The 27,821-nt window shown below is 38.8% G+C and overlaps 1 protein-coding gene across 1 annotated transcript; it reads right to left on the bottom strand.

The window, feature by feature from the left end:
• Nucleotides 1–9,761: 9,761 nt before the first annotated feature.
• LOC128984147 (uncharacterized) lies at nt 9,762–14,072 on the bottom strand. The gene has a single exon (XM_054403436.1). It carries the CDS (start codon nt 14,070–14,072, stop codon nt 10,476–10,478), a length of 3,597 nt encoding a protein of 1,198 aa, XP_054259411.1. The 3' UTR covers nt 9,762–10,475.
• Between the last annotated feature and the right edge of the window lie 13,749 nt (nt 14,073–27,821).

The raw sequence follows: 27,821 nt of genomic DNA, 5'->3' as shown, positions 1-27,821 counted from the left end.
GATGTTTGTGATGCTTTATGTAGATTTAGGAGGGTTATGTTTGGTTTTAAAGAAAGGTTGTATACATTTTGTAAAGTATTGCTCAAAGTTTCATTTTGTAATTTATATAGTAAGCTACATGTAAAGAGGCTTGACTAAAGTTGAAGAATTATGGCAAAACATGTCATTCGTGAAGCAAAATGAAGCAATTGACGCTGTTGCTACACTAAGGTATGTTTTCATATACTTTTGGATCTAATAAAAAGTAGGAGTTTGAAAGTAAGTAGGTTTACACTTTTAAATCAGTTTATATTTTCAAACTAAATCATAGAGTTGCAGTATTTTAAAACACACATCAGAATTACTTAAATAGCTCTCTAGGTCACATTTTCTTCCCGTTGCAAAGCACGGGTACCATTTACCATTTACCATCCGAAGTCCTCGCCACTATCCAAGGAAAGGGGAGTCATCATCTTCATCTATCTTCAACTTCAATTTCTTCACTCCTTTGTGTAGGCTAATTGTGTGTTAGGCAATGTGAGCTCTTAGATGTTGAAAAGTGTGTTCTTCGATGAATTCAGTAATGGTGTAATATGGTCTGTCAAGTAGGTACTGTTTTAGTTTGTTGGCAAATTTTTTGTTGTTGTTTAAGGATTTGAGGTGGTCTGGAAGTAGGTTGAAGAAACGTGACCCTGTATGTAGTGGAGTGTTACTAGATTTTTTAAGACGGTGTTGCGGTAGGTCAATGTCGGATCTATGTCTGGTGAAGTGGGTATGTTGGTTTTGGCGGAGAAGTGGTGAGGAGTTTTTTGCTAGGATAACTGTTTCGAGGATGTAGGTTGAGATTATGGTGAGGATATGGTGTTTTTGAAAATGTGGCTTGCAGTGTTCCTGGGGGTTCTCTAGTCTCAGTATAGATCTTATAGCCTCTTTCTGTAAAACAAGAATTTTGTTGATGTTGGCTGCTGATGCTGCTCCCCATGCGGTGATTCCGTATCTGATGTGCGATGCAAAGATCGAATGATAAGCTATGAAAGCAGTTTCTTCATTTGTCAGTGTTCTTATTCTCCTTATGACATGTAGTGAGGAATTTAACCTTTTACATAAAAATTCGATATGTTCTTGCCAATTCAGGTGATTGTCTAAGATGATTCCAAGAAATTTTGTGGAGTTAGCTGTTGGTACTTCCAGATCTTTCCAGTTATTGTCGTTTTCCTGTCTAATTTTGTTTGATGGAGTGAAGTTTATGTGTGTTGTTTTATTTTTGTTAATCTTGAGGTCTATTGATTGACAGATTGATGTTGCGTTTTCCAGGGTTGAATTTACTATTGTGTTTTTGTTGAGAAGATTTGTGTGGGGGATTAAGATTGTTGTGTCATCTGCAAATTGAATGCACCTTTGTTGATTTTCAAGTTGTTCTGGGAAACTGTTTATGTATAGTAGGAAGAGAAGAGGCCCAAGTATTGAGCCTTGGGGAACTCCTTTCGTGGACTGTTTTAAGGAAGAGCTTGTCTTTATAATTGCATTGTTTTTCGTTTGTTCGACTACAACAAATTGAAATCTGTCAGTTAGGTAGTGTTTGATCCAGTTTAATGCTTTGTCCTTTATATTAAAGTAGGTCATTTTTTGAATTAATATTTCCCAATTTATAGTGTCGAAGGCCTTTTGCATATCAAGAAATAGGCCTGAGGCAGATTTTTTGTCTTCCCATATTTTTGTAATTTCATGACAAAGTTGACTTATAGCGGTGTTGGTGCTTCTACCTTTTCTGAACCCATGCTGTTGTTCTGCAATCAAGTTGTAGGTTTCAAGGTGGTGGACTAATTGGTTGTAAACAATACGTTCCAGTAGTTTAGATATTGTAGGTAGATTACTTATAGGCCTGTAGTTTCCAGGGTCGTGTGTGTCACCTTTTTTGTATTTAGGGTATATCTTGGCAATTTTTAGTTTTCTAGGAATTTCTGCTTGAAGAAGTGATGTGTTTAGAAGGTGGAGAAGAGGTTTTTTCAATGCTTCCTTGCAGTGTTTCAGAATTTTTCCAGATATATCATCAAAACCTGCTGAATTTTTTGAAGGTATTTTGGCTAGAAGGTTGTCCAATTCATTAAGCGATATTGTTTTGAAAGTTGTGAAGGCTGGTGTATTGTTGGGAGTTTGTTTTATAGGGAAATGTTTGTCTATAGTCTGTTGATCAAAGGTTGGTCCATTAAGAAAAAAATCATTAAAAATGTTGCTGGTTTGTTGTGGATCCTGTATTAATTTGTTGTCATAGGTGAGGTTTATTTCCTTGATGTTGTTGGTGTGTTTATTCCTTTCTGTGTTAATAAATCTCCAAACTTCTCTACTTTTGTTGTCCGCTTGCGTAATTTTGTCGGATATTTGCTTTTTCCGTTTATTTCTGATGTTGGTGTCGTAGTCATGCTTAAGTTCAGTGTAGGCATTTTTGTCCTCTACTCTTCCTGTCTTATTATATTTATTTTTGGCATTATTCATGGTCTCCTTAAGTGAAAGGGTTTCCCTGTCCCAGAATATTTTGTTGCCTGTAATGTTTATTTTTTTCGGGGTACTAGGCATTGTCTGGTCCATATTAAGTAGAATGGTGGTCAGGAAGTTGTTGTATTTATCTTCTATGGATGAAGGCTTGTAGACACTGGTCCAATCTGCCTCGTCTAGTTGTTGTTTTAGTGTATCCAAGTTTCTTTTTGAGATGTTTCTTGTGTACTTGTAAATTGCTTTTTGATGTGTTATAGAATAGGATAAGCATAGAATAGGATGCTGGTACAGCAGCTTGTGTCATCATAATGTACAAAGAGAAAAAAAATCCAAAACGGCTATACTCGTAGTTGTTCATGAAGCCCCGCTAACCTTCTTCACGACGATGTGAGGTTTGTGGCATTTGGAAAAAGCTAACCAGCCAGTAAATGGGAAAAAGTAGACGGGTGCCTATTACGGCCGCAGACGCGACTTTGGCCACGGGGGGCTATACGGCATTTTGACCCGGGTGCCTATTACGGCATTTTGACCCGGGTGCCTATTACGGCCGTTGGCCTTAAAAGAGTTAACATAGATTATGAACATACTAGGTCCCAGTATCGACCCCTGAGCACAGAAAACATACTACTATAACCCAGAATGCCAACCGCATGGTTAAAAGCGTTAAGCACTTTGAGAGAGCTTTGCCTGTCAATTCATAGGCAGCGCCACCAGCGTTGCTATGTTGAGTGCATCCTTTAGCACCTTGTAGTGATGCGACAACCGATTGATTTCACCAACCTATTATTCACCTGGTGGTTTTTAAATTCACCCAGTTTTTTAGCCTGAATGATTCACCTGACAGATATGCCTGATCTCAATGCCCCAGTTTGCTCTGCCTTCTCTCCCTCCGCGAGGATGATTCCCTGAATCCCTCTGTCTGGGTCTTCTCGGGCTTCTATCTGACCTGACTAAGGGGCCCCAAAACCTCTCCTCCCACTTCTCTGGCCTGGTTTTCCCAAAGATCGGGAAGTGATGAGAGCTGACCGCTCTTGCCTTATCACTTTCCCTCTCTGTCTCCTTTTACCTTTCCCGTTCTGTGGCCTCTTGTGCAGGGTTGGGTGGTGAGCAGCCACCTTGCGGTGCCCTCGTTCTTGCAGACTAGTACTAGGTACCCTTGCCTCCTGTGTTGGCTATTGAAGCCACGAAAAACCTCATTATCTTCTCCGCTCCAGATTAGCTGAAGGATTTTATCCTGGACAGCTTCCATCTCCTCGTTGGCGAGCATAACTTCAGGGAAGTTGGTGTGGATTACACCAATTCTAACCCCCTCTGCAGCCTGTTTGACGGAGAGCGTGGGAGGTTGACGTTGGACCCCCTTTTGTGGGGTTCCAGCCTCTGGCGACCCCTCTCCTCCTGTGGCCTTCTTACTTAGTCCGGGTCCTCCGGCGTAGTGTTTGTTGATCTAGGCCTTTTTCTGGTACCATTCTCAGGCTCAGTTCCAGTGTTTCTTCCACGGAGTAGCCCTGCTGTCAGTGAACTGTTTCGTTGTCTACTAAATGTTTACGAACGAGTATGTTGTAAGCTCATTAACTGTCCTGGTTCTTAAATATATCACTTTGATCACTATGACTTGACACCAATAAAGATAAAAGATCGACAACATCATCATCAATATCATCATACAGCATCAAAGCCAAGAGGGCTTTTCTCTTTCTATCCATACTTGTCGCTAGTTTGGACAGAACTGAAATTCCGCAACGTAACTTCCGCAGTCCGTGGAACCACCCCTCCAGATCACGCACCGCAAAGTGGAAGTTCCGCAGTCTGTGGAACCATAGGTTTACCTCTCTAATCGGGTCACTGGAGAGGCGGATCCCAGCAACCCGGTACTTTTGGGAACTTCATGGAGACAACAATAACAAAAACAAGCCAACCAGAGGCAGAAGTGCCTAAAAAAACACAGGCCTTAGTGCCTCAAAACTCAGGGGAAGCAACTCCTCCAGCAGCAGAGGTCCTTGTGGCACCTCCGGACGAGGAAGCACCCCAATCGTAAGTCAGGATCAGAGCTCAACCGAGAGGTCGATGAAAATCAGGGCAAGCTAATGGCCACAAACTCTGAAAGGAACTACTCCTGGACGAAGCCAGTGGTGAGGAAAAAGAAATAACCACTGAAAAAGTCAAGAAGCTGGAAGTAAAAGGTGGAAGTTGTGGGATAGAATGCCAAAAATAGGAGGAGCCCGCAACAGGAAATTCAACAAGGTTCATGTTCATTGAAGCAGGAAAAGGCCGGGCCATTTTCTTTGTAGACTGCTTTTCCAACGATTTATGGTGCGTCCATAAATCCATGGGGTCGACTGGCTCTGTTTCTTCTCATCAGATTCGGACGAAAGTGTGCTATTTTCTGACAACGTAGATACGAGTTTTTTTTTAATGTGATTCAATGCCCTAGAATAAGCTACTGGGTCAATGAAGTGGATGTTCTTAAACCTCGGATCCAAGAACATCGGTATAACTAGCAAATGAACCTGTTCCCTGTCTTTGAATCCAAGTTCAAACTCTGTTTGAAGTGATGCTTTCAGATTTTTCCTTAGGACTAGGTTTGTGGATCCCAAATTAATGAATTTTTGAAAACAGTTAATCAATGGTATATCCACACTGGTCGTTATATACACATCTCCTGAAAATTCTCTTGTTAGGCGTTCTAAATTTTGAAGCAAATTTTTCACTTCCTTTGCGCTTTCTAGCTCAATGGCTGTCAACATGGACGGGGATTACGGTTTTGACAGAAGAATGCTGCTTATTACTGTTGACAAAGTCGAGAAACTTTTCTATCATGTAATAAGTTGAGTTGCAACGTGTTTTCACATCCAGAACTACTTAAATTATTTCTCCCTAGAAACCGCAGTCTTTAGAAATTCTCTTGTCTATCTGAATGTAGCATTTATAATTGGGATCCTTAAATGCTCCACAGGGGTGACAATATACTTCTCCTTACACATGAGCCAATGGCGTTTAGTTAGAAATATCATTTTTCGCAACCCCTGCAGAACTTAATTGTTTTACAAACTTTTCTCTGATGGGCAATAAAACACCGTTCATTATTAAAAACTGTTACAATAGCGACATGATGTACCTCCATTTTCCTCTACACAAGTAGGTGAGATGACGTGACAAGATGGACAGATGTTCTAGCAGCGGTGCTCACCTTTATTCTCATAGGGTATGTGACATGCGTCAAAAAAGTAACTACAGGCAAAAGCGGCTGTTTTACTTGTTATAACATTGTAGTGGTTATCATGATACAATAAGTTGATCCAAGGGCGTAGCCAGGATTCTTTGTTAGAGGGTGCTGATATCTATATAATTAATACGCTACATGAAACTTTGTCGGTTGAACTCCTCCGCCATTTCTTAACCGATTTTATCCATTGACGTCTCATTGGAAAGAGCGTGTCGCGTAGATTTGCAAACTGGCCTTACATTTTTGAAAGAGTCCCTTGGGCTCTGCCCCAGTGGCTTTGAAAGATCCCATGTTATCCTTATGAAGAACATAATTGTTTACATTTTGATCAGCTGTATAATTTAATTGCTGTTATTTATTTTTCAATTCAATGAAACGCATTGAGTACATTATTTACTATTTGAGTTTGTGTAAACATAACCCCCAAGACGGATCGTATTACTATGGTTGTTGTATCTTAAATTTGTGTATTTATCGTTGTTTTGTGTCGCTATGACGGATCGAGTTAGGATGATTGTAACTTAAATTTGTGCATTTATCGTTGTTTTGTATAGCTATAATTTGTTTATTTGTTGTATTTCCTTTTAAATGCCTCCGACGCGACGACAACGAAACATAGACAAGAGGCGTAATCGTGATAACGACCGCAGCTACAGAACAGTGGCGCGTAAAGGGCGTTATTATACATCGATGGTAGGCTTAACTCATCACAGTCAGCACCTGACCCTGGACAATCTCAACTATTAAGTTACAAATGCGCCCTAACACTACCCCAAAACGACTTTTCGTTCTCAATTGGCCCTCTATCAGTGACCTGTATTGCCTGTACAACGAGGCACTTTGAGAAGGAGAAAATCGGCCGGAATGCTTTAGGTTTATCAACAACGAAGATAAATATGATCTGAGTTACACACTGGTAATCTTTGAGTTGACTCTTTTAAACTCATTGTAAATATGACTGTTATTCGTTTTGAAATAACTCCTGTAATACTTTGCAATTGCTCGAATTCGAGCAACATGTACACTAGTGTATGGATGAGCAGGGGGTTTGGGGGGCCGTTCCCCCAACTAGTGGGGGGTCTAGCGGTGGTTCCCCGGAAAATGTTTGTATATTTTAGAGCCAAGTTGTGGGTTTTAAGGTGATTTGAGCGTTAAAAATCTCTTATTTCGATTCATTACGGACCATAGGATAATGTAAGACCGAAGGGTAAAACTTTGTGCCTTACCTTTACCGTTCGACTATTAACCATATATTACTAACACAGTCAAATTCATTTGGATGAAAATACTAACTAAAAATGAGATATTTATTAAGTTTAAAAAAGTTAACATTGATATTGCGTTGATGGCATGATATCAAAAACTACAAGAGAACAAGCTTCCTGGGCAAGCTGGCCAATTACATCCGGTACTTGTTCTGGTGAAACACTGACATTGCCGTAGTGAATGGACAAGAGTGCAAGATCAGTTAATCTTTCGTAATTCATCCTCTTTCTTAAGTAGGTTTTGATTCTCTTCATTGATGAAAACGATCGTTCGGCTGTGCATGTTGAAACTGAAAACAAAACAAATGATTAATGAAGACTTCAGGCTATGCTTCATAAAATAAAATTGTGTTTTTTTATGTGATTTAATAAGGGTTTGATTATAAATTCATAAAAAGATAGGCATCAAAGATAAGTCAAGAATTACGGGCCCCGTATCTTAAAAGAAAGTTTGTTATTTATTAAAGGCACTTTACTGAAAGAAATAACAATTTTCAACAGTTATATTAGTTAATAGTTTTTGGGGAAAGTCTTATAAATTAAAAAGCCTGAACCTTAATATTAACTGAACTTACCTGGAAGTGTTACCAAGATTTTAAGCAAATGGTGAATATGTGAACTGTGAACCTTGTCGCAGTTATCCAGACATTCGGAAATAGAAGGAAATTTCTTCTTTGTCACCACCTCTTTTTCCCATTTGTTTGCACCATAGTAGGTACTCTGCTTTAGCTTCTGATTCAGCAGCAGCCCCGTCTTCAAAATAAAGGGAAAGTTTATCTATCTCATCAACATCATTTCTGGATGCATGGTTTGGAAGTATAACTCGTAGTGCATTTAACACATCATCCTGGCCAATACTGAATCTGCCTTTGGGGTGAACTAATAAGTCGTCCAATGATGGAAAAAAATAGTTCGTCTAAAACACTCCTCAACATTATCATGAGGACAGTTTTCTCTGTTAGTTTGCCTTCCCGCCTGTCTAGGCACCTTCAATTCAGCGTCAAAATAGACTTTATGAGTCTTAGAAGCTGATTCAAACAACTTGTGAAACTCAACATCAATGTCATCTCTCAAAACCTGCAATGTCTCAATGACAGAAGTAGTAGCATATCTATACAATGAGCTTAAATCGGCATCTGGACTCTTACTTTGAAAGAGGCAAAGTATAAGTAAACAATTTTTCGCAAGTCAAGAGGGACAACAAAAAGTCACTTTTCTCCATAACAGCATATTGTTATGGAGCCGTTGTTATGAAGCCGTTCCACTTGCACGAGATGATATGGAACGGTTACACTCTGATAGATCGAACAAGCTGGGGACAATGGCTTCATAAAGCTCAACAAACACTGTCACTGCGTCGTGTCTCTCAATGAACCTAGTTTCACAAACACTGAGCAACTTGGTTTTTTGCTTTCTGGAACCTACATTTTTATATTTAAGTCCCCAGCATACGCATTATTTCTGAATAAGTTACAAATTTCTTTCAAGGTGCCAAGACAGTTTCTTAAATGTTTCTTAAGCTGATGATTTTTTTTTTTAAGCTGATGACAATACAAGATTTAACCTGTGAGACACGCAATGAACGTAGGTTGCTTTTGGGTAGAGTTGTTTTATTTTGGCTTGTACGCCGTTAAATTGCCCACTTATAGTACTAACTCGCCTTTGGCTCGCTGGGGGCTCCGCCCCCAGGCCCCCTAGCTGTTAGTCGTCATTAGTAGATTAGAGTTAAGTTGGGGCTCCGCCCCCAGGCCCCCTAGCTGTTAGTCGTCATTAGTAGATTAGAGTTAAGTTGTAACAAAGCAAGAAGTGAAACCGTCAATATTAAGTTATATAAGTTAACTTCGAGTAAGATAACTTCGAGCTTAAGGAACACCTCATAAAAAAATCATTTTTTAAGTTGCGGTAAGAGAGTATGTTAGTTAAGTATTTTTACAACTGAGTTGTTGGTCAAAATTACGTTGTATAAAAACAATTTTACGAATATATTAGAAAGCCCCTTATACAAAAATCGTGGGTAAAGTTGCGGTAAGTGAGTATGTTAGTCAAGTATTTTTACAATTGAGTTTTTGGTCAAAGGAAGTAATAATATGAGGAGAGAAGGGTTCGTTATAGTGAAAATCGACATTAAAGTAATAACGATTTCATGAATTTATTAGAGGAGATTGATAAGTTAATAAGTTGATAATAGTAAAGTATTATATGAAGTAAATAGATTATAGTAGATATTCAAGTATATAATTACGAAAATAGATTAAGTAAGGTTTGTTTCCCTGTCGGTTAGCCATAAACTTTATGGCATATCCAGTTCCGCCACGAGGAGGCCAGAAAACGTCGGAACCATATTTGCAATTATTTGAATATGTACAAGTTAGTAAACTTTTGTACAAGATAAGTAAATTGATATTGATGTTCATTGATAGGTTAATAAGTTGATAATAGTAAAGTATTATATGATGTGAATAGATTATAGTAGATATTCATGTATATGTGATGTAAATAGATTATAGTAGATATTCATGACGTATATATTTATGAAAATAGATTAAGTAATGTTTGTTTCCCTGTCAGTTAGCCATACAATTTATGGCATATCCAGTTCCGCCACGAGGAGGCCAGGAAACGTCGGAACCATATTTACAATTATTTACAAATTTACAAATTAGTAAACTTTACTAACTACTTTATACAACAACGGGGACTTTTGATAAGGCAGGCCCCCTATCGTACTGCCGATGTTGTCAAGTCACAACGGGGAGTTTTGATTAAGCAGATCCCCTAGCCTACTGCTAATGTCAAATCAGGTTTAGAGAAGGAGATCGCCATACACGATGTTCTTTGCGTATGCGATTCCATCTCGGACACGTTCGGGGTGTACGAGAACAACAATATGGTCTGGATGCCTGACCCTACTGAGCAAGACGTATAGTTGCCCGTGCGTGAAGCAATCGGTCCGTAAATCAACACCGACTGAATCTATTGTCTGACCTTGGCTCTTGTGTCCGGTCATGCAATAGGCCAACATCAGTGGGAACTGACGTCGACGAACACGTAACGGCGAACCCTCGACAAACGCAAAAGTAAAGGTAATCCGGGGAATTCCGATAGGTTGCGTCTGTCCGGGAAGTCTCGCTGTAATCAGGCGGTTGGTGATGCCGATTACGATGACTTTAGTGCCGTTGACGAGTCCTTCAGCGATGTTGAGGTTCCTCATAATGAGGCAAACAGAGCCGATCTTCAGCCGCAGAACATGGTCTGGTACGCCCTTGCCAGTAGCCGTGTTCAGGAGTTGAACGTCGACATCCAGGCCATCGTCGTTCTCTCTGTCAACTGTGTCGGCGCTCCTCAGCTCGTACAGATGACCGTCTGTTGTAAGAAAGACTTAAAACCAAAAGTATGGCTTTTATTCATTCAAAATTACAACCATGTTTTAGTTAAGAACAAATACAATATTTACAAACAAATCAAATAATAAATATTATCAGGTGATAATGTTCACATCACCACATTCTCCCCCACTAGTTTTCAAGGTAGGTATAGCAAATGTAATCCTTTAGATATGACGGAGGCTTGACATTCCTCTTTGGACGTAGTTCCCCCACAGCCGTCTCTGAAGTTGGGGTCTGAGATACCGTTTGTTGAGTTTCATTTTGAACTTCATTGTGGTCAATGTCTGAATTTATATTTTCAACAATCTCTCTCTCAGTAGTGTTGTCTTCATGAGGTAGATCACCAGGAGGTAGGCCAGCGGGTGCAAGATGTCTCAGGGATACTTGTGATTCTGACCCATCTCTTCTTCTGACGAGAGCGTACTGTGGATTTGATTCCAAAAGTTGAACTGGCTCCACAAGGTCATCATATTTATTAGATCTTACAAACTTTCTAAGCAGGACAGGACCAGGAGCGGATAGCCAAGATGGTAAGGAGTCTCCATTGGTAGATCTTCTGCTATGTATAAAGAATCTTTCGTGCGGTGTGCAGTTTGTCGCAGTGCATAAAAGAGATCTGACTGAGTGAAGTGCCTCCTGTAATACTTCTTCCCATGCAGCAACTGGCAGGTTGTGGTTTTTCAAAGCTAGTAGGATGGTTCGCCATATTGTTCCATTGAAGCGTTCAATCTGAGAGTTCCCTCTAGGGTTATAAGGTGTCGTATGACTTGTAGCTACTCCGTACTTGTGAAGAAAGTCCGTCAGCTCTCGCGACATGAAAGATGAACCTCTATCTGAATGTACAAAGGACGGGGCTCCAAACATAAAAAATAGATCTGAAAAACATCTGATAACTGTTGCTGAACTAATGTCCTTACAGGGGTAAGCAAATACAAAACGAGAATACTCGTCCACCATGGTTAAAAGGTAACGGTTTCTGGTTGTTGATGGAAGAGGGCCCTTAAAGTCAATATTTAGACGTTCGAAGGGAGTGGTTGCCTTTATCAATTTGCCTTGGAATTGGTGAAATCTTGGCTTCACTTCTGCACATGTTTGACAAGCTGACGTCATCCTTTTTACATCATCCAGAGTGTAGTTTAGATTTTTAGTTTTAATCCAATGAAACATTCGAGTGACTCCCGGATGGCAGAGAGATTTGTGTAATTCAAACAACTTAGCATTGTCCCAGCGAACCGCACATGCCCGAGAGAGCGTATCTGCTTTTACATTCTCCCTACCAGGTCGGTACACTATTTCATATTGATAAGGTGTTAGCTCTAGTCGCCATCTCATAACTTTATCGTTCTTGATTTTGCTTGTATGCCTCTTGTCAAAGATAAATGATAAAGCTTGCTGATCCGTGTATAATCTGAAGTCTCTTCCGATAAGAAATGATTTCCATTTTCGAAGGGCTTCGACAATGGCAACGGCTTCTTTTTCAACAGCTGAATACAGCTTCTCCGATTTGTTTAGAGTCCGTGAGAAAAAAGCAATTGGCCGATTATCTTGACTCAAAGTTGCTGCCACGGCTATGTCAGATGCGTCAGTCTCCACTACCAGTGGCTCTTGCCCATTCCTAGGAGTAATTACTGAGTTTGCAATGTCAAGTTTGAGGGCTTCAAAATCTGCAACCGCTTCCTGTGACAAAGGAAAAGAATTGACTTGTGTCAGGTTTCTTATTTTATCAGAAAACCGATGTATCCATTTTGAATAGTGAGCGAAAAATCCTAGGACTCGCTTTAGTGAAACTTGGTCTTTGGGCACAGGAAGTGACAGTAGAGATTCTAGCCGATCTGGATCAGGTCGAATAGAGTTATGGGAAACTAAATGTCCCAACAAGGTTATTGAAGACTGGTTGAACTTGCTCTTTTCGTTGTTGATTACAAGTCCATACTTAGTTACAGCATCTAAAAATGTTCTTAGATTCTCATCATGATCCTTTTGATCCTTTCCACATACGGTCAAATCATCCAGATAGGCATACACTCCATTCAGTTTTTCTTTTCTAATGATTTGGTCCATGGTCTTTTGAAAACATGCCACCCCGTTGGTTACGCCAAATGGGATTCTTCTGAATTGAAAAAGACGACCAGCAGCCTCAAAAGCAGTGTACTTCTTCTCTTCGTCAGAAATTCGTATTTGATAGTATGCTTGCTTTAGATCAATGGCACTAAAAACCTTGTTCGTCGCTACAGTGGATACTAGATCATCTACATTTGGTAAGGGATAGGCGTCTAACAGAATAAATTTGTTTATCGTTTGCGAATAGTCCACACACAGTCGCTTCTTCCCTTTGTCGTTTGTAACAACCAACACTTGTGCACGCCAAGGTGACGAACTAGGTTCAATGATCTCCTCAGTCTGTAGTCTTTCCATTTCTTGTTTTATAAATTGCATATCTTCATCTGAGTAACGTCGTGATTTTGTGGCTATTGGCTTACAATCTGGAGTTAAATTGCAGAATAGTTTGGGTGGTTCAACTTTGGCACAGGAGCACACCAACAGAGGAGGTTTCTTACCTCCAAACCAAACCTGTATATTTGAGTGGAGTTTCATGATATCATGTCCGATAAGCACGTCAGTACAAAGATCTTCAAGAACAGTCAACTTAAAATTGTTGTAATTGTGATTCAACAGATTTAGGTTGATTTTAACAAACCCGTGGACGTTTGATTTCATATTAGAAGCAGCTAGTGATACTTGTCCACTTTCATTATACATTTTAATTTTGTTTAACTGAACAAACTTCAAGTTTACAAAGCTTGATGTACTCCCGGTGTCTATTAAGCAATTTGCTTTCAGGCCATTCACTTTAGCTTCAACTGTAGAGTCCTTCAATACAGATGTATTATGTGTAGTTGCTATTAGTGCAGCTGATGTACTAGACGTCTTCTGTTTTACTTTAAAATGTTGAGTTGGATTACTTTTACAGACTCTCGCATAATGCCCTGTCTTGTTACATTTCCCACAAGTTGCTTCTCTGGCTGGACAGCGATCTCTAGAGTGTCTATCATGTCCACAAAAATAACACTTGCCATCAACATTTTTAATAGCGGAAACAGTCGCTTCTTCCTTTTGTTGTAGTGGGAATTCGTACTGACAAGCTTGCTTTGCCAATTCATTCGTTGCACAAGTTTGCATTCCGTACATAGATTTTGGATAGCTCTCGACTTGAGCTTGAGCCATTTCAAGAGCTCTAGACTGTTCCACTGCTTCAGCTAGGTCTAAAGTTTTATTTTCAAATAGTCTCTGTCGTATGTATGACGAGGCTAAGCCATTGATAAAAGCATCACGAATGTAGTGATCCCTGTATTGAATCGCATTAACAGCTTCAAAAACGCAATCTTGGCTCAAAAGTTTCAGTTCCGAGACATATTTGTCAATAGTCTCACCTTGTTGCTGTTTTCTAGTCATTACTAAATATCTTGAGAATATTTCATTCTTTTGTTTGATGTAAATTGAGTTAAGAACTCTCAAAGCGTCTTGGTAAGTTTCAGATTCCTTGATAAATTTATAAGTAGTAAAAGATAATCGATTAGTTAGTAGTTTCAGTTTGTCCTTGTCTTCAACGAATTCTGTCATGGTTAGAAAGTCTTCGAATGTTTGTAACCAGTGCGTCCATTCCTCTGAGGCAGTTGGAGATTCCGGGTCAATTTGCAATTTGTCTGGTCTAAGGAATTTCTCCATTGTAATGTAGCACTAACTGAGTTTATCAATGAATGAATAAAATTGTTGTAAGAAAGACTTAAAACCAAAAGTATGGCTTTTATTCATTCAAAATTACAACCATGCTTTAGTTAAGAACAAATACAATATTTACAAACAAATCAAATAATAAATATTATCAGGTGATAATGTTCACATCACCACACCGTCAAGGGAGTTCAAGATGTGGTTGTTGATCTCCTTGACGTTCACTATCAGAGTCGAGAGGATTGCGCGTCGCGAACACATATCAGAGTCGAGTAGGACGTTTGCGGGAAAGACGGAATCGACCAAATCAGTCAAAGACGTCACTTGTCTAATCCCGAGCAGCGGAATTAGACTTTGTTCGTTCCGTCCCTCCAAGAAAGTGGTCGAACTGACAGTTCCGTTGCCTACCCTAAGAAGGAATTCGGAATAGGCTGTGGAACTACTAGTCCGATGAGCTGTTGTCAGGGCAAAAATTTTGAAATGCTGCCACAGATGGGAAGCCCGAAGTGAGACACAAACAATGTCAGTTGGAGTACGAGCGTTTACAACGACAGGCGCGATCTGGCGAAAGTCGCCACAACAGAGGAATATTTTACCACCGAATAGCTCACTGGAACGCATGAGGTCTCGCAGGGATCTGTCAAGAACCTCGAAAACGAACCGATGTGCCATCGGGGCCTCATCAAAGACAATGAGCCTTGCGGCCCTGATGAGCTCTGCTCGCTGGGAGCCGTTGGTGATGTTCCAAAAGCCGGTGCCGTCACCAAAGTCGAGTGGCAACCGGAACATGCTGTGAGCTGTAGTTCCACCAGGCATGTTACCCACGGCGATCCCAGAGCTAGCGACTGCCAGTGCAACCTGACGACAACCTCTCACGTATGCGAGAATGACACGAATCAGAGTGGTCTTCCCATAGCCTCCCGGACCGTCAAGAAAAATGATTTTCGACGACGTTCCGCTGGCAGGGGCATTGAGAACGGAGGTAACGTACTCAAATACGCGGTTTTGATCTTCAGAGAGCTTTGGCACCCACTCCTCCACAAACACTCTCTGTTGATTTTCACCGTGTAAGAGCAGTTCTCTGCCCAACTCCGTCGTGTCATCGTGTACATCGGGGAGGCCGTGATCTGCTACGCAAGAACCTTGCCGACGAAGACTCCGATCAATATCGATGAGACCTAGCTTGTAGGCCAGTTCAACATCGAGAGGATTACGCTCTATGTGGTCCTCGCAGATGGAATCACGGAAAGCATCCCACAGGAGAGCTGCAGGAGCCCCCATGTTGCAGAGGATCACAAAGAAAGAACGAAGTCTCGGGCCAGTCATGAAAGTGGCGGCCTCGCGCAGTGCGTAGTGGTACTCCTGTTCGTCTTGCACCAAGCCAAGATGCCGCGCGACCCCTTGAAAAGTGCGGCAGTTTGGTCCACCGCGGGACAGGAGGTCGGCATAACCACGGCAAGATACAGTCATAAGCAGGATACGCAGGTAATACTGTTCTGTCCTGCTCGGAGAGACCCAAAACAGTCTGCACACCTTCTCGCCACGCTGTCGGGCAGTGATAAAATGGACGCCATCGGGGTGCTCGTATATCTCCGCAGTTTTTGGGCGCTTGGCATGAACCACAAACGTTTCATAGAATCCCTGATAAGTCAGGTCGTCAAACAGTGAAATACGAGGCCGGTCAAAGTAGATGGTGAGTTTGGAGCTGTTCCTAGCGGCTGCCTCTGCCAGTTGGCCAGGTCTAAACAGGACGGACTGCTTGCCCTCCAGATGGACGGGAAGACATTCAACCGCCGGCTCAGATTCTGATACTGGAAAGTTTAATAAACGCCAGCACGCGTCACTGGCACCCACCATTCTCTTCGTCACGTAATGCTGTACCTCATCATCTTGCTTACTGAAGGGAGTAACTGTGACGTTCTGGAGAGATCCTCCCTTCATAAGATATTTGAAGAGGTACTTAATCACGCGGCGAGTAGACGCCAGCTCCAAATTGATGTGGGCCTCGTATTTCAACATCAGTGCGGGATTATAAGGCACAACCCAACCGTCATGTACGATAATGTTCTTATTGCGTGATACAATTGTCCCCCGATTGGTATAATCTCGCTTGTACTGGACGAATCCCCTCTCGTCGACGTGGGTGGTTTCACAGCAGGGCTTGGGGAAGTATTTGGTGCAGTAACCCTTTGCAGAGTCCCAACAGAGAAAGTCAGTCCTATGATCATTACCACATGGACCGTGGATCATGTGTTTGAGGACTAACTTCCTCAGTCGGCCTCCGGCCTCTTCTTCCGAGGGAATATCCGCGCGGATGATGGAGTCAATTTCGGACGCCTGAACTGGTCCGTCGCCGTCAATCTTGAATACAATGTGGGCGTGAGGAAGGCCCCTCATTTGCATCTCGATGATGTAGACGATATAGACAGAGCGTCCAAACATTGCTCCGCTGCGCAGGTCTCGGAGAAGTTCCAGAAGTTTGATCCTAAAAACTCTGCAAGCAGTGCTAGGGTCACTGCGAGTACCTCCACGAGGGCAAGCTTTCTTGTTTTCCTCCCAAGTCGCGTTGTACGCAAACGTCAAAAAGAAAGTGGGGAAACCCAGGCGCGATACGATTGCCATAGCGTCTTCGTATTTTACTTTCATGTACCTGGGCCCCCCGGTGAACGAACTTGGGAGGTAGACTTTTCCTGCCTGCACCCCACCCTCACCTTGGACGGTTTCATCACGAGCGATGTCGTTCAATACCTGCTGTGCATTCCGAATCTCGTCAACCGGTCCGACCCGCAAGGCACTATCGGTGTTCTTCAGCTGCGTAAACTTAATATAACGCAGTTTCTCCTCCTCGTACCTCGCGAACATCTCAACCTGCCAAGCTTGTGAGAGACGGCCTAGGTGAGAGAAGCGAGGTTTAGAAAGTAGGAGGCACCGCGAGTACTTAAATTGAGTCAGTTTGGCACCCTTGTTATCAAGGCGACCAACGTGCCATCCCACAGTGCCTTGCGGGTAGAGTAGGGGATATTGGAAAGGTTCCATTAGGGGGTGTAAAAGATCAATAAATGTAGGTCTATCGGAACCGGATTTCCATATTGTCAGTCTCCGGGGCTCAGTGTCGTTTTCATCATTGCTGAGCACGGCGTGCACTTCGACGCCTGTTTGCCGATCACCGAGAACAGGGCCATGGGTAGACCTGCTTGTTACTTCAAAAGCCAAGTGAGCTGTTACGGAAGGCTCGTTGCTCAATCGACGGTAATGCTCAATGTAAGGATTTTCCCTAGACAGGAAATCAGCAATACCGTCGATGATCTCGGCATCAAGCGATCTACCCATCGCAATGTTACGGCGCTCTTCGCCATCGTCAATATACAGGCGGGACCGATTCACAAACTGAACGTTCCCAGAACGAGTGGTGAACTTTTGTCCTGGGGCGTCCAGATTGTAGACCTGGTGGTACATTCTTCCCTCGATCTTGAAAAAAGAAAGACCACTGGGATGACGATACCCGCCTGACACTTCGAGCGCGCAGAAAGCAAACAGGTCGTTGTATGCACGGGCTCTTTCCAGGAAGAGACGGTCAGAATAAAAGCGTTCTTGCAAAGGAGGAAGGTCGAGAACGTTGAACGCTCCTTCCCCGCAGCACCATTGCTTTCTATTCTTCTCCTCCTCGAAGAGCCGTGCTTGGCAATGACGACATCTGTAAACGTCGTCAACCCAGAGACTGACTTTTTTTTAATTTGTATGGTTGTATTTCATTGAGTGGCTCCCCAGTCCAAACAGACATGGGGCCGTTTGTCACTACGGACCGAGCAAGTGATGCGGGCAGATAACGGAGTTCGGAAAGTTTAGGATTTTTCAAACGGAAAATCTGAACTCTTCCAGAAGAAGCTCCGGGATGACGCAAGTCGTACTCTCTAACAGCCTTCCGGTGTATTTCAGGGTGGTTTTGGCTGTAGCGCCCAACAGCCGCCCTGTTTACCTCGGGGTGGTTTTGAGAGTACCGACTATTCTCATCCCTGTGTTGTTCGGGGTGCGTCTCCCTATACTTCTTTTTTGCCGCTCCCACTTGTTCTTCTCTCGTAGTTTCCAAAACCTTCGGACGACCCCGTTTTATTTTTTTTGGTCTACCAGGCCCTTTTGTTTTGTCCACAGCTGTTTGGGAAGGAGATACGGACAAATGGGACAAAACATTGTCTGGACGGTCGGTTGTAACAGATTCATCGATGAAAAATTTTACTTTAGTAATAGAGTATTGTCCACCGATGTACGCCGCATTTACCAGTAAAAGGGATGCTAAAGTAGTGAAATTATCGCACACAAAAACCCTTGCCTTATTCTTGTTCTCATCACTGTCTCGACGACGGCTTTCATTCACCCCATGGGAATCAAAGAGGTAGAGCCGTCCTTGGTAACGCCAAAATGCGACTGCTACCAATTGACCCGTGAACAAAAAGCCGCCATCGACAGAGTCACCGGGCATAGCCGTTTCCAACATCGATGTTAAGTTGCTGGTTACGTCGTCCAAGCTGGCGATGCTACGCGGATATAAACCATCTCCAACAGGAGAGATTTCCTCAATGGCTACACTCTCACCTGCAACCACGAAGTTCCTGGCAAGGTCCTCAGGGAACAGATACCTATGTAGGACGTTATACTCACGGCGAGATTGCGTATACAGACGATCACCGGTCATGAGTATCTCGTCAATAGCGTTGGTACTGAATCCCCCGCGAAAACTTGCCAGGCAAGTGCACAGGCTGCATTAGCCATGCACTGAGCATTTTAAGAACTATTCTTCATAAGAATAACATGGGGCTCGTAAAAACTTTCGAAATTTTGACATTAAACCCAAGTTTTGGGGGTCAAGGAGTAAAGTTACGAAAAAACATGTATTGAGTAAAATTTTAAGTAAAGTAAGGAGAATACAAAGCAATAATAATATTTGCGAAAAGAAGTTATTTAAGTATGGAAAAATAGCGAAAACCGGTAAAAATTTGAAAGAAATTTACTAAATTTTTAAAGTAGGGCGTTTTTTGAAGCTGAAGGAGTGTGATTTTCGGAAAACGCCTAAGAGGGTTTTGTAGAAAATTTAATTCCTGTTCCTGGATATACTTTCAAATCTTTTCTAGCTCTTACCGTTTTCGAGCTACATCCGGTTGAAAAAAACGTGTTTTTTTCGTTTTCAGAGGTCCGCCATTTTGGAATTTTGGGTGGGTTAAAATTTTAAAATGGGACTTTTGCATATTCCACCGGTAATGTAAGATCTCTTACTACAATACTACGCAAATTTGAAGTCTCTAGCACGTTTCTAAGTTGTTCAGATGAGCATACCAAATTCGGCATTTTTCAATATTATTTCCCATAAGAATAACATTGGGGGGGGGGAATTCTTAAATAAGGGGGGGTTAAAATAAAAAAATGCAACTTTTGAGAATTTTCCCGGGGTTTTGGTACCAAGACTGACAATCGTGCCAAATTTCAACTCCCTAGCACTTCTAGAAGTGGTCTAGAATTTGTATCCCCCAGTGAGTCAGTTACACAAGCGGCTGTATATTATTTAGACTCCGTCATTCCCTTTTTTTTACATTGTCTTAAGATAACGGTTGTAACACCTTCGGCAGTCATGTCAGTTGCAGGTGCAAAAGTAAGGAAATATTCATGAACTGCGTTTTATTTATCAACAAAGCGTACAGACAATGAGAGCTGCTCTGTCCATGAGACAACTAAAGTTTCGTCTGCAATTATTGTAACGGCACCAGATGTGTTTGCATTCTCTACAATTTTGTTTTGAGCTAACACCTAAAATCTCGTTTTGTATGGAAGCACTCACATAAGTTGCATTTTTTGAAGATTTAAGCAGATGATTTTTCAATTTTTCGTCCCCACTACTCGTTTTATATCTCAATAGAGCCCTAAACTTCCCATCCTTGTGATGCGGATTTTCCAATAAAACTGGACCGTAGTTTTCGGGATTGTGTTCCTTGCCTCTTAAAGGAAGCTCATTTTCCCCACAAAAAATCACCGTTTCAATTATAGGTTTCAATGCCTCTCTATTTTGAAATGATTAAATGAAACTATATTTTCTCCCATGTAGTCAGTCTCCTGTATGGGATTGGTTTGGCTCGTACATCCCTAGTACAGGTGACTGGATTGTCAATCCATCAACGAAATAACCTGTGACTCCCAAGTAGCTAGTGGTGGTCATCATGTTGGACCAAACATTGGCTGTGATCGCTATATTCTCTACCTTATTTTCTGAGTAGGAACTTTGTAGAGGGGGGCGGTTTCTTTCAAGAAGTGTCTAAATCCAGTACCATCGACAGTGGAAAAGGTCATATTGTCCTTGCAGATGAAGTACAGAAGTCCTTGGGTAATTTTACAGTGTCGCGTCTTCTGCAACAAAACCACGCCATTTTGTTACAGGGATGCTACGTTTTAATCTCTTTAAAGTGCACCTGGGTATTGTACCTGGAGTGTAGCTTAAGAAATAAACGTACAAATTTTGAATTGAATCTGTTAAGTTAGAGCGGAAAAAACAGTTTCATCCCAAAACATAGGATTTCACTAAAGCCCATCCAATTAATTTAAATATCAACAGTAGGTATGATAGGCTCAGTGCTACTACATGATGGAACTACTAAGGTATCAGATGTAACCGGCTATAATCCTTGGAAGATTTTGCAAGCTTAGATTTTATAGCCAATCTATCTGAAGTACGACCATTAGCTTGTGATTTTACTGCTGAACTGGGCTTAACTTCATCTTTTACCTCATGACTTTTCAAATGTGATTTCAAGTTTTAGGTGTTCCCTGATGTCCTTAATATCTTAAAACAGTAGTTGTACTTAGCCTCATTTCGAGATATTTTAGTAAAGTACCGCCACACATCACTTTTATTAGGAGCCATTGTTTAGTTTTCACTAATCTTTGATGTAAATAACACTCACAATAATAAGTAACAACGGTAATCAAGCACAACACAATTAATCTTTTATCACAAACAGAAAATGGCACTACATTACCAAACCCAAGCGACAAACGTGGTTTGTAGACAAAGCCAGTGAGCACGAGCCAGAGAGGTAGGGAGGGAGGGATCAGAGTCAGTGTTCACAACCCAAACTTTATAACATCCTCACCATAGCCACACAGGCGCACCGAACAATACAGTATAGTACAGTCTCACCTGTACACTGGGGAATAATTTAACGATATATCGTTTCAAAAATATCGATATAACGGACCCCAAATATCGATATTTCGAATATATTGACATTTTTTGCCACTCCTACTCTTGATTTAGGCCCCCAGTGCCAAGAGACTCTCTCTCTCTCTCTCTCTTGTGTGTTTAGGTGATTTGTGAGACATCTCTTCTGCTTACAATATTCTGTGCCACAAGGCTTTATTGACATTGTTGCTACAAAGCTGACTTGACCAAACTTCTGCTTACAATATTCCGTGCCACAAGGCTTTTTTTTACATTGTTGCTACAAAGCTGACTGAACCAAAAGCTACTCAAATCCCACATACACTCTACGCTGAGCAATACAGGCAGAATATACGTATACTAAACTGACAGTGACAAGTGAATAGTCTTTGCAGTGTGGAGTGGGGTGTGGAAGCAGGAAGACTGTTATCGTGATGTGAGTCGAGTTTACTCCAAACCCACACAATCCAAAGGTACCGGTGTCCGAGTGCACTACAGTCCTTACATTTTAACTTTTTACTTGGAATTTGCACAAACTGATAGGTTATGCTATGGTCGTAATGAATGTGTAAAAATCATTCAAATCAGCCAATTTGTCATAAAAAATTACTTAAAATATTAATTTTACATTAACGTGTTCTTAATAAATCTAAGTTTTTCTAGATTTTTTCTGGACTATTAACTGTTTGTTTAAAGATTAGTTCTTGTTCTGGCATGTCCAGATTGTTGAAAGGGTCTGTGCCTCTTTTTTGAGGCTCTTGAGGAATATCCAATCTTCGCAGAGCTTTTGAATATCTGGAAGTTTGAATATTGTGTTGTGTCAGCATCATAGTTTTTCACATCTGTCCAAATAATTTCAATAGGATTAAGATCGGGATACGGCAGTAGGCTAACCACTGACGTCTTTCCCCCTTTATCATCCAACTCCAAATATCCAAATATAGCCTTGTTTACGACTATGATTTTGTACAAATGCGGCTTTAGCATTGAGTCTTCAAAAGGTTTTTCTGTCAACCATTAATTTGGTCATCTCATATTTCCTGCTGTTTGACATACGAGCTTTGTGGATTTGCTTTTCGTGATAGTTAGCATTGTCTTACTAGAACAGTTTTCGGTTGTAAGTTTGGAATTAGCTGGTTTTTCATTCAGTTAATAAAATTTGTAGTATTCATGTTATCATGATAATCTCTTGATTTAAAACCAGCATTCCACATTGCAAGTGCATTTGGGATGAAGCCATTTTCTTCACCAGCGTGTACAATAATCAGCTGTTCTCCTTATGATATTAGAGTAAAAACGCCGTTTGATGTTCCATCAGAACATACTTTATATGTGAAGTGAGAAGTGCAAACATATGACTCATCCCTATAAACTATTGGGGGATTCTCAGACCGGTACTTTTTATTGCTTGTAAATAAGATATCCATTTTCCCTGATATCAAATTTTTCGATCAATATTCTTCTATTGATTTGTGCCAATTTCCACTTAAGGCCAAGTTTTTTAAATATTTTAATGACGCTTGATACGCACCCAGTAAAGTTATTTTCTGGATTTAATAAGTTGGTTATTTCAACGAAAAATTGTGAGAGAATTATTTTTTTTTGTCATTTGAAAATCAGCTTAAGTTACACCTAGATCCTGAAATTCATTGCTTATTTGAAATGTATCATTAGGTCCACAATTCAAAATACAAAGATTATTTGATATATTTTGATATATTTGATATATTATTAGGAAGAGGAATAGAAATAGCAGGATCTTTATCAACCTTGTCGTTTGAATTAAACGAGACTGTAAAGGACTGGGCAGGGAAGATGGAGTGTCAGGGGATTGAGGTTCACTTTCAATTTTGATCTGCCTTTTACAACACTTTTTTCACAACTTCACTGAATTCTCCTTTTTCATAAATCTGTTGACATGGGTTACAATTTCCCTGCTTTGACTATTTAACACTTTACCACATATCCATACTTTTGACTTAATATCTGGCATGTCTGTATATTGCGTAGCTCCAGCTCCTAATCTGTAAAATCAGTACCTTATAAAAATTAACAAATTTACACTAACTAAATAAAACTGAACTATGTACAAAGTCCAATTGCAACCATATTCAATACAACACTTGGTCATAATTGAGGTAAGTTAACGCTCACGAAGGCCAGCTACAACTAACTGGCGAATCGGACTTGCCAAACAACCTTCCCGTTATTACGTCGCACGCAGTAGTCATAGCAGTGGTCGTCAACCCAATGAGTCAACGGAAGCCCAAGAAGGGCATTTGTAATCTGATTAAAAGATAAGGCATTTGCCAGGAATCGTTTAGGAAAATAACAGAAAAACAGGCTTACCTTTAAGTAGTCCATAGATACACATGAACATCACTGAATCAAAAATTTGTGGTTGCAGTTTGGAGGCAGTTGTTATATTATTTTTCAAGAGAAGCAACCGTTGAAATCAGATTTGGAGTGTGATGAAGCATGGTTGACTACCAGTTTTGTCTTTTTGAAAAGAAAGTCAAACCAGTAATTAAAAAATAATAAAATAAGAAAGATGAAATAGTTGAAGCTAAAGAACTTCATGCTAAAATAGAAAGTTTTGAAGATTTGAAGAAGTATGATATTAAATTGTATCATACAGAAAATGAAGAAAAATTAAGTATTATTGAAAGATACAACAGAACTTAAAATGAAAAATAAAAGTTCCATTTGAAATTAATAAAAATTTTAGATGGATTGATATTCTTCCAAAAATTGTTAAAGAATTTACTAATTCATTTCATTCAACAATTAAAACGAAACCAAATGATGTAAATAAAGATAATGAAAATGATTTATTAGATACAATTTTTAAATATAACCCACCAAAAATAATTATAAAATAAAAATTTTAAATTAATAATAGAGTCAGGATAGGAAATAAGAGATCAACCTTTCCAAATAATATAAAAATAATTGGTCGAGAGAAATATTTCTCGTTTCCAGAATCAATAATACAAATCCTGTTACATATAATATTAAAGACTTAAATAATGAAGATATAATTGGTATTTTTTATGATTATGAACTGAAGAAAACTAATTTGTGAATTTTCCATCATATAAATGGAAAGGATATGTGCAAGATGTAAATTAAATAAAAATGTATCTGAATTTTCAAAAAGAAGTTCAGCAAAAGATGGTTTATATTGTTATTGTAGAGAATGTGATAAATTGTATAAAAAAAAAAGAATTTGATAATATTAAAGTAGAAGAAGTAGAAATCAAAAAGAGTGTTTAAATTGTAAAGAAATTAAAGATATGGTAAAACTTCCTTAACTCTTATTATAGTAAAGATTAAAAAGTTTACAATTTGTATTGAATGAATTAGACATATGTTGTTTTTAAAACCATAATTTTGTGATTGTGGAAGAAATATTAAATAGGTCAAGAACTATTCAAGACATTCAGAAAAAAAATTCATAAAGAAAATATAACAAAAATACAATAACATAACCGAAATATAATAATTTTACTATTTTTAAAAACGTTAAAATTTTATTTAAAAAATACTCTATAAAGTTTAAATTGACCCGTGAGGAAAAATTGTTAATATATATTAGTTAATGAATATTAGTTAATTTATTTTTTTCTATCTGTTAGAAACTTTGAAAATGTAGAAAGAGACGAACTTATTAAAAGACTTAATACAACTAAACAAAATCCAAACCGTTGCCATAATCATTAAAATTTATTTAGGATATAGCTGTAAAAAATAATATAAAAATTATATATAAAACTAGAGAAGAATTGATTGAATTATTGACTGATTATCTTAAAAATAAACTAATTCCAAAAGGAAATATAGTAAATACGCTTTAACTTGTGAATATCAAAGAAATTAATCATGAATAATTATAAAATTATTCATGTAATCATATGTTTCATTATAATTTTTTTTTTTATAATAAATATAATCGTTATATTTAAATATTAGTAATGAATTATATATAGGAATTCTTTTTTTATTAACTTTTAAATTTTGAATAAAGTTATTTAATTTCTTACCATCATAAACATTTCTAGTAAAAACATAATAATATAAATCTTTAGAACTTCTTCTTGTCATATAAGAATTTAGTCTATTTATTAAATCTTGTATAAATGTAATTTTAAAATTATTATTTTTAGAATATTGTGAGCTACTAGCAATACAAATAAATTCCATTTTTCTTTAATTTTGATATTTGTTATAAAATTATTTATTTGTAATTGTTTAAACATTAGTTTTTTTTATTTTCTTCTTCAATTTTTTTAGTTTCATCATCTATAATTTTTAATTTGTTTTTAAATTTAGTTGCTAATTGTTCTTTTAATTTATATTCACCAGATTTTCTATTTGATTGTAAAACCTCTTTTGTTATCCATTTTTAAAATAATTTTGCTTCTTCTTCACTATATTTTAAAGTCAAAGAATATAACCATGATTCATTTATAAAAATCATGTTTTTTAATTTATTTTCAAAGGTGTCTGATAGACACCCTTACTACATAATGTTTTTAAAATCAGTTTTATTTCAGCTACTATATCTTTTGCTTCAAACCAAGGTCCATTTTCTTTACTAAATACAACCAGTACATTTTTATTATTAAATATAAAATAATTTTTAATTCAATCAATTGTGTTTAAAAAATCAATCAATCAAAAATAATGTTTACATTAATAAAAAATAATTTATTAATAAATTATTGAAAATTCGTTTTCAATTTTAAATACACGATAGTCTTTACATTTTCGTTATTTATTAAATTTCCTTAACTATCTTGAATAGATAATCACAATATTTTGAATCTTATTAATATTTTTTAAGGGAACATAACCAATAATCAATAATAGATCACCTTGGTAGCATTATTACTTTCTCCATATCATCTGAATAAATAAATCTGATATCCGTCATCATTTATCTGAGTCATTTTTATATTCTGCCCTTGCTGCATCAGCCTTTTTAATATGAGTGTCCAAAATGTTGCAAACTTCACAGTCCTCCTGCAAATTTTCTTTAGTTTGGCCATGTAAATTAAAAAGTTCACACTGTTCACACTCTTCAATGCCTTGCTTTAAAAATGAGATATTTAGCTTAGCAACTTCGCTTCTTCTAGGACTACTATATTAATGTCATTTATTAAGCTCAGCTACGGATTCGGTGTTAATTGTTAACAAGCTAGTGGCACTTTCAACTGAGTATGACTCTGTTACCGTAGGAGTCGAGTTATTTACTTCTAGATCTACATTGTTAACTCCAAATGGCACTAGGCCTATTACATTTTCAATGGTAGGATCATTGTCAATTGATATGCCCAAATTAATATCTTCTGTGATGGAGTCTGAAGTAACTAGAGGTGTTAATGAACCGTCCAATTCATTTACCACAAAATATTGGGCTGTAGCTGTTTTATTAAAAGAACCGCCGCTTTGGACTAAAAATGTATTTAATGTTAGATTATTACTTTCTACAGATTCATCACATCCAAAAGTTGCTGTATCAGAAGTGGCATCATCATAACCTTCAACACTCACAAACTTTTGTCTCCGGACAAAAACTGACCATTAGTTTTCTCCTCCCAGTCATTATGATTGACTACATTATTTATTAAATCACTTTTTAGTCATCATGGGTACACTTCCATATCTGTTGGCACAAACAACCGAATGAGTAATATTGATTATTCGATTGTTTAATTAGATATATCGTTTGGTTAGTTAGGTAAGGTTAACTTAACCTAACTAGCCAAACTATATATCGAATGAAACAATAGAATAATCGATATTTTCATTCGTTTGTTTTGTGCCAATAGAAATGGAAGTGTACCCGTCATCATCAAGGTATGTGCCTAAAACTTATATTTTAGAGACTGAGTAACTCACGGTTACAAAAAAAAATAACATCAATAAAGTTTTTGAGGTTAATCAGTACCGTAACATACAGCTAAGCTCAGCTTGCTTGCAACTACAATTTGAATTACAAACATGTGAGAATGTTGCCATACTAAACCAACATACTAAAGCAAAAATGTGGCAACTTGTACTTTCCTAAGATACAAATGTTGTATTTGCGTATTAATAAGGGAATAAGTCGTATCCTCAGCAGATGCGACTTTTATTGCTTAGTGAATGTTAATTACAGCTAAAATCCCCTAATAAAACATGTCATTCTTGCAGATACGACTAACTAAAAAATAGTATTTTAAAGGAAATTATTTGTTGTTATGATGCCTGAAAGTTTCATTACAATCTGTCGAGCGGTTTCGGAGTCCATAACGTATATTCATACACACATACATACATACATAGTTCCTCTTTTATATATATAGATTATTTGTTGTTATGGCCAAAATACCTTAGTAACTGATGGATAAAATTAGGCTGATTTACTAGTTATCAATATCTCAATATAGCAAAAAATTGCAGATACCCCGTTTGTGCTTAGCACGGCAGAGTTCTGGCCTGGCAATTTTGACAAAACTGTACTTGTTTTTGTGTGGGGGGGGGGGGGTAGACACAAC

This window comes from Macrosteles quadrilineatus, unplaced genomic scaffold (genome assembly GCF_028750875.1).
Source record: "Macrosteles quadrilineatus isolate MER2022 unplaced genomic scaffold, UCM_ALF_1.0 Scaffold_2__2_contigs__length_208266976, whole genome shotgun sequence".
Taxonomy (NCBI): Eukaryota; Metazoa; Arthropoda; class Insecta; order Hemiptera; family Cicadellidae; genus Macrosteles; species Macrosteles quadrilineatus.
This window is presented reverse-complemented; position numbering and strand designations above follow the sequence as displayed.

Coding starts and splice junctions, on each gene's coding strand:
- LOC128984147 (XM_054403436.1), bottom strand. CDS start 14,072: ATGGAGAAATTCCTTAGACCAGACAAATTGCAAATTGACCCGGAATCT.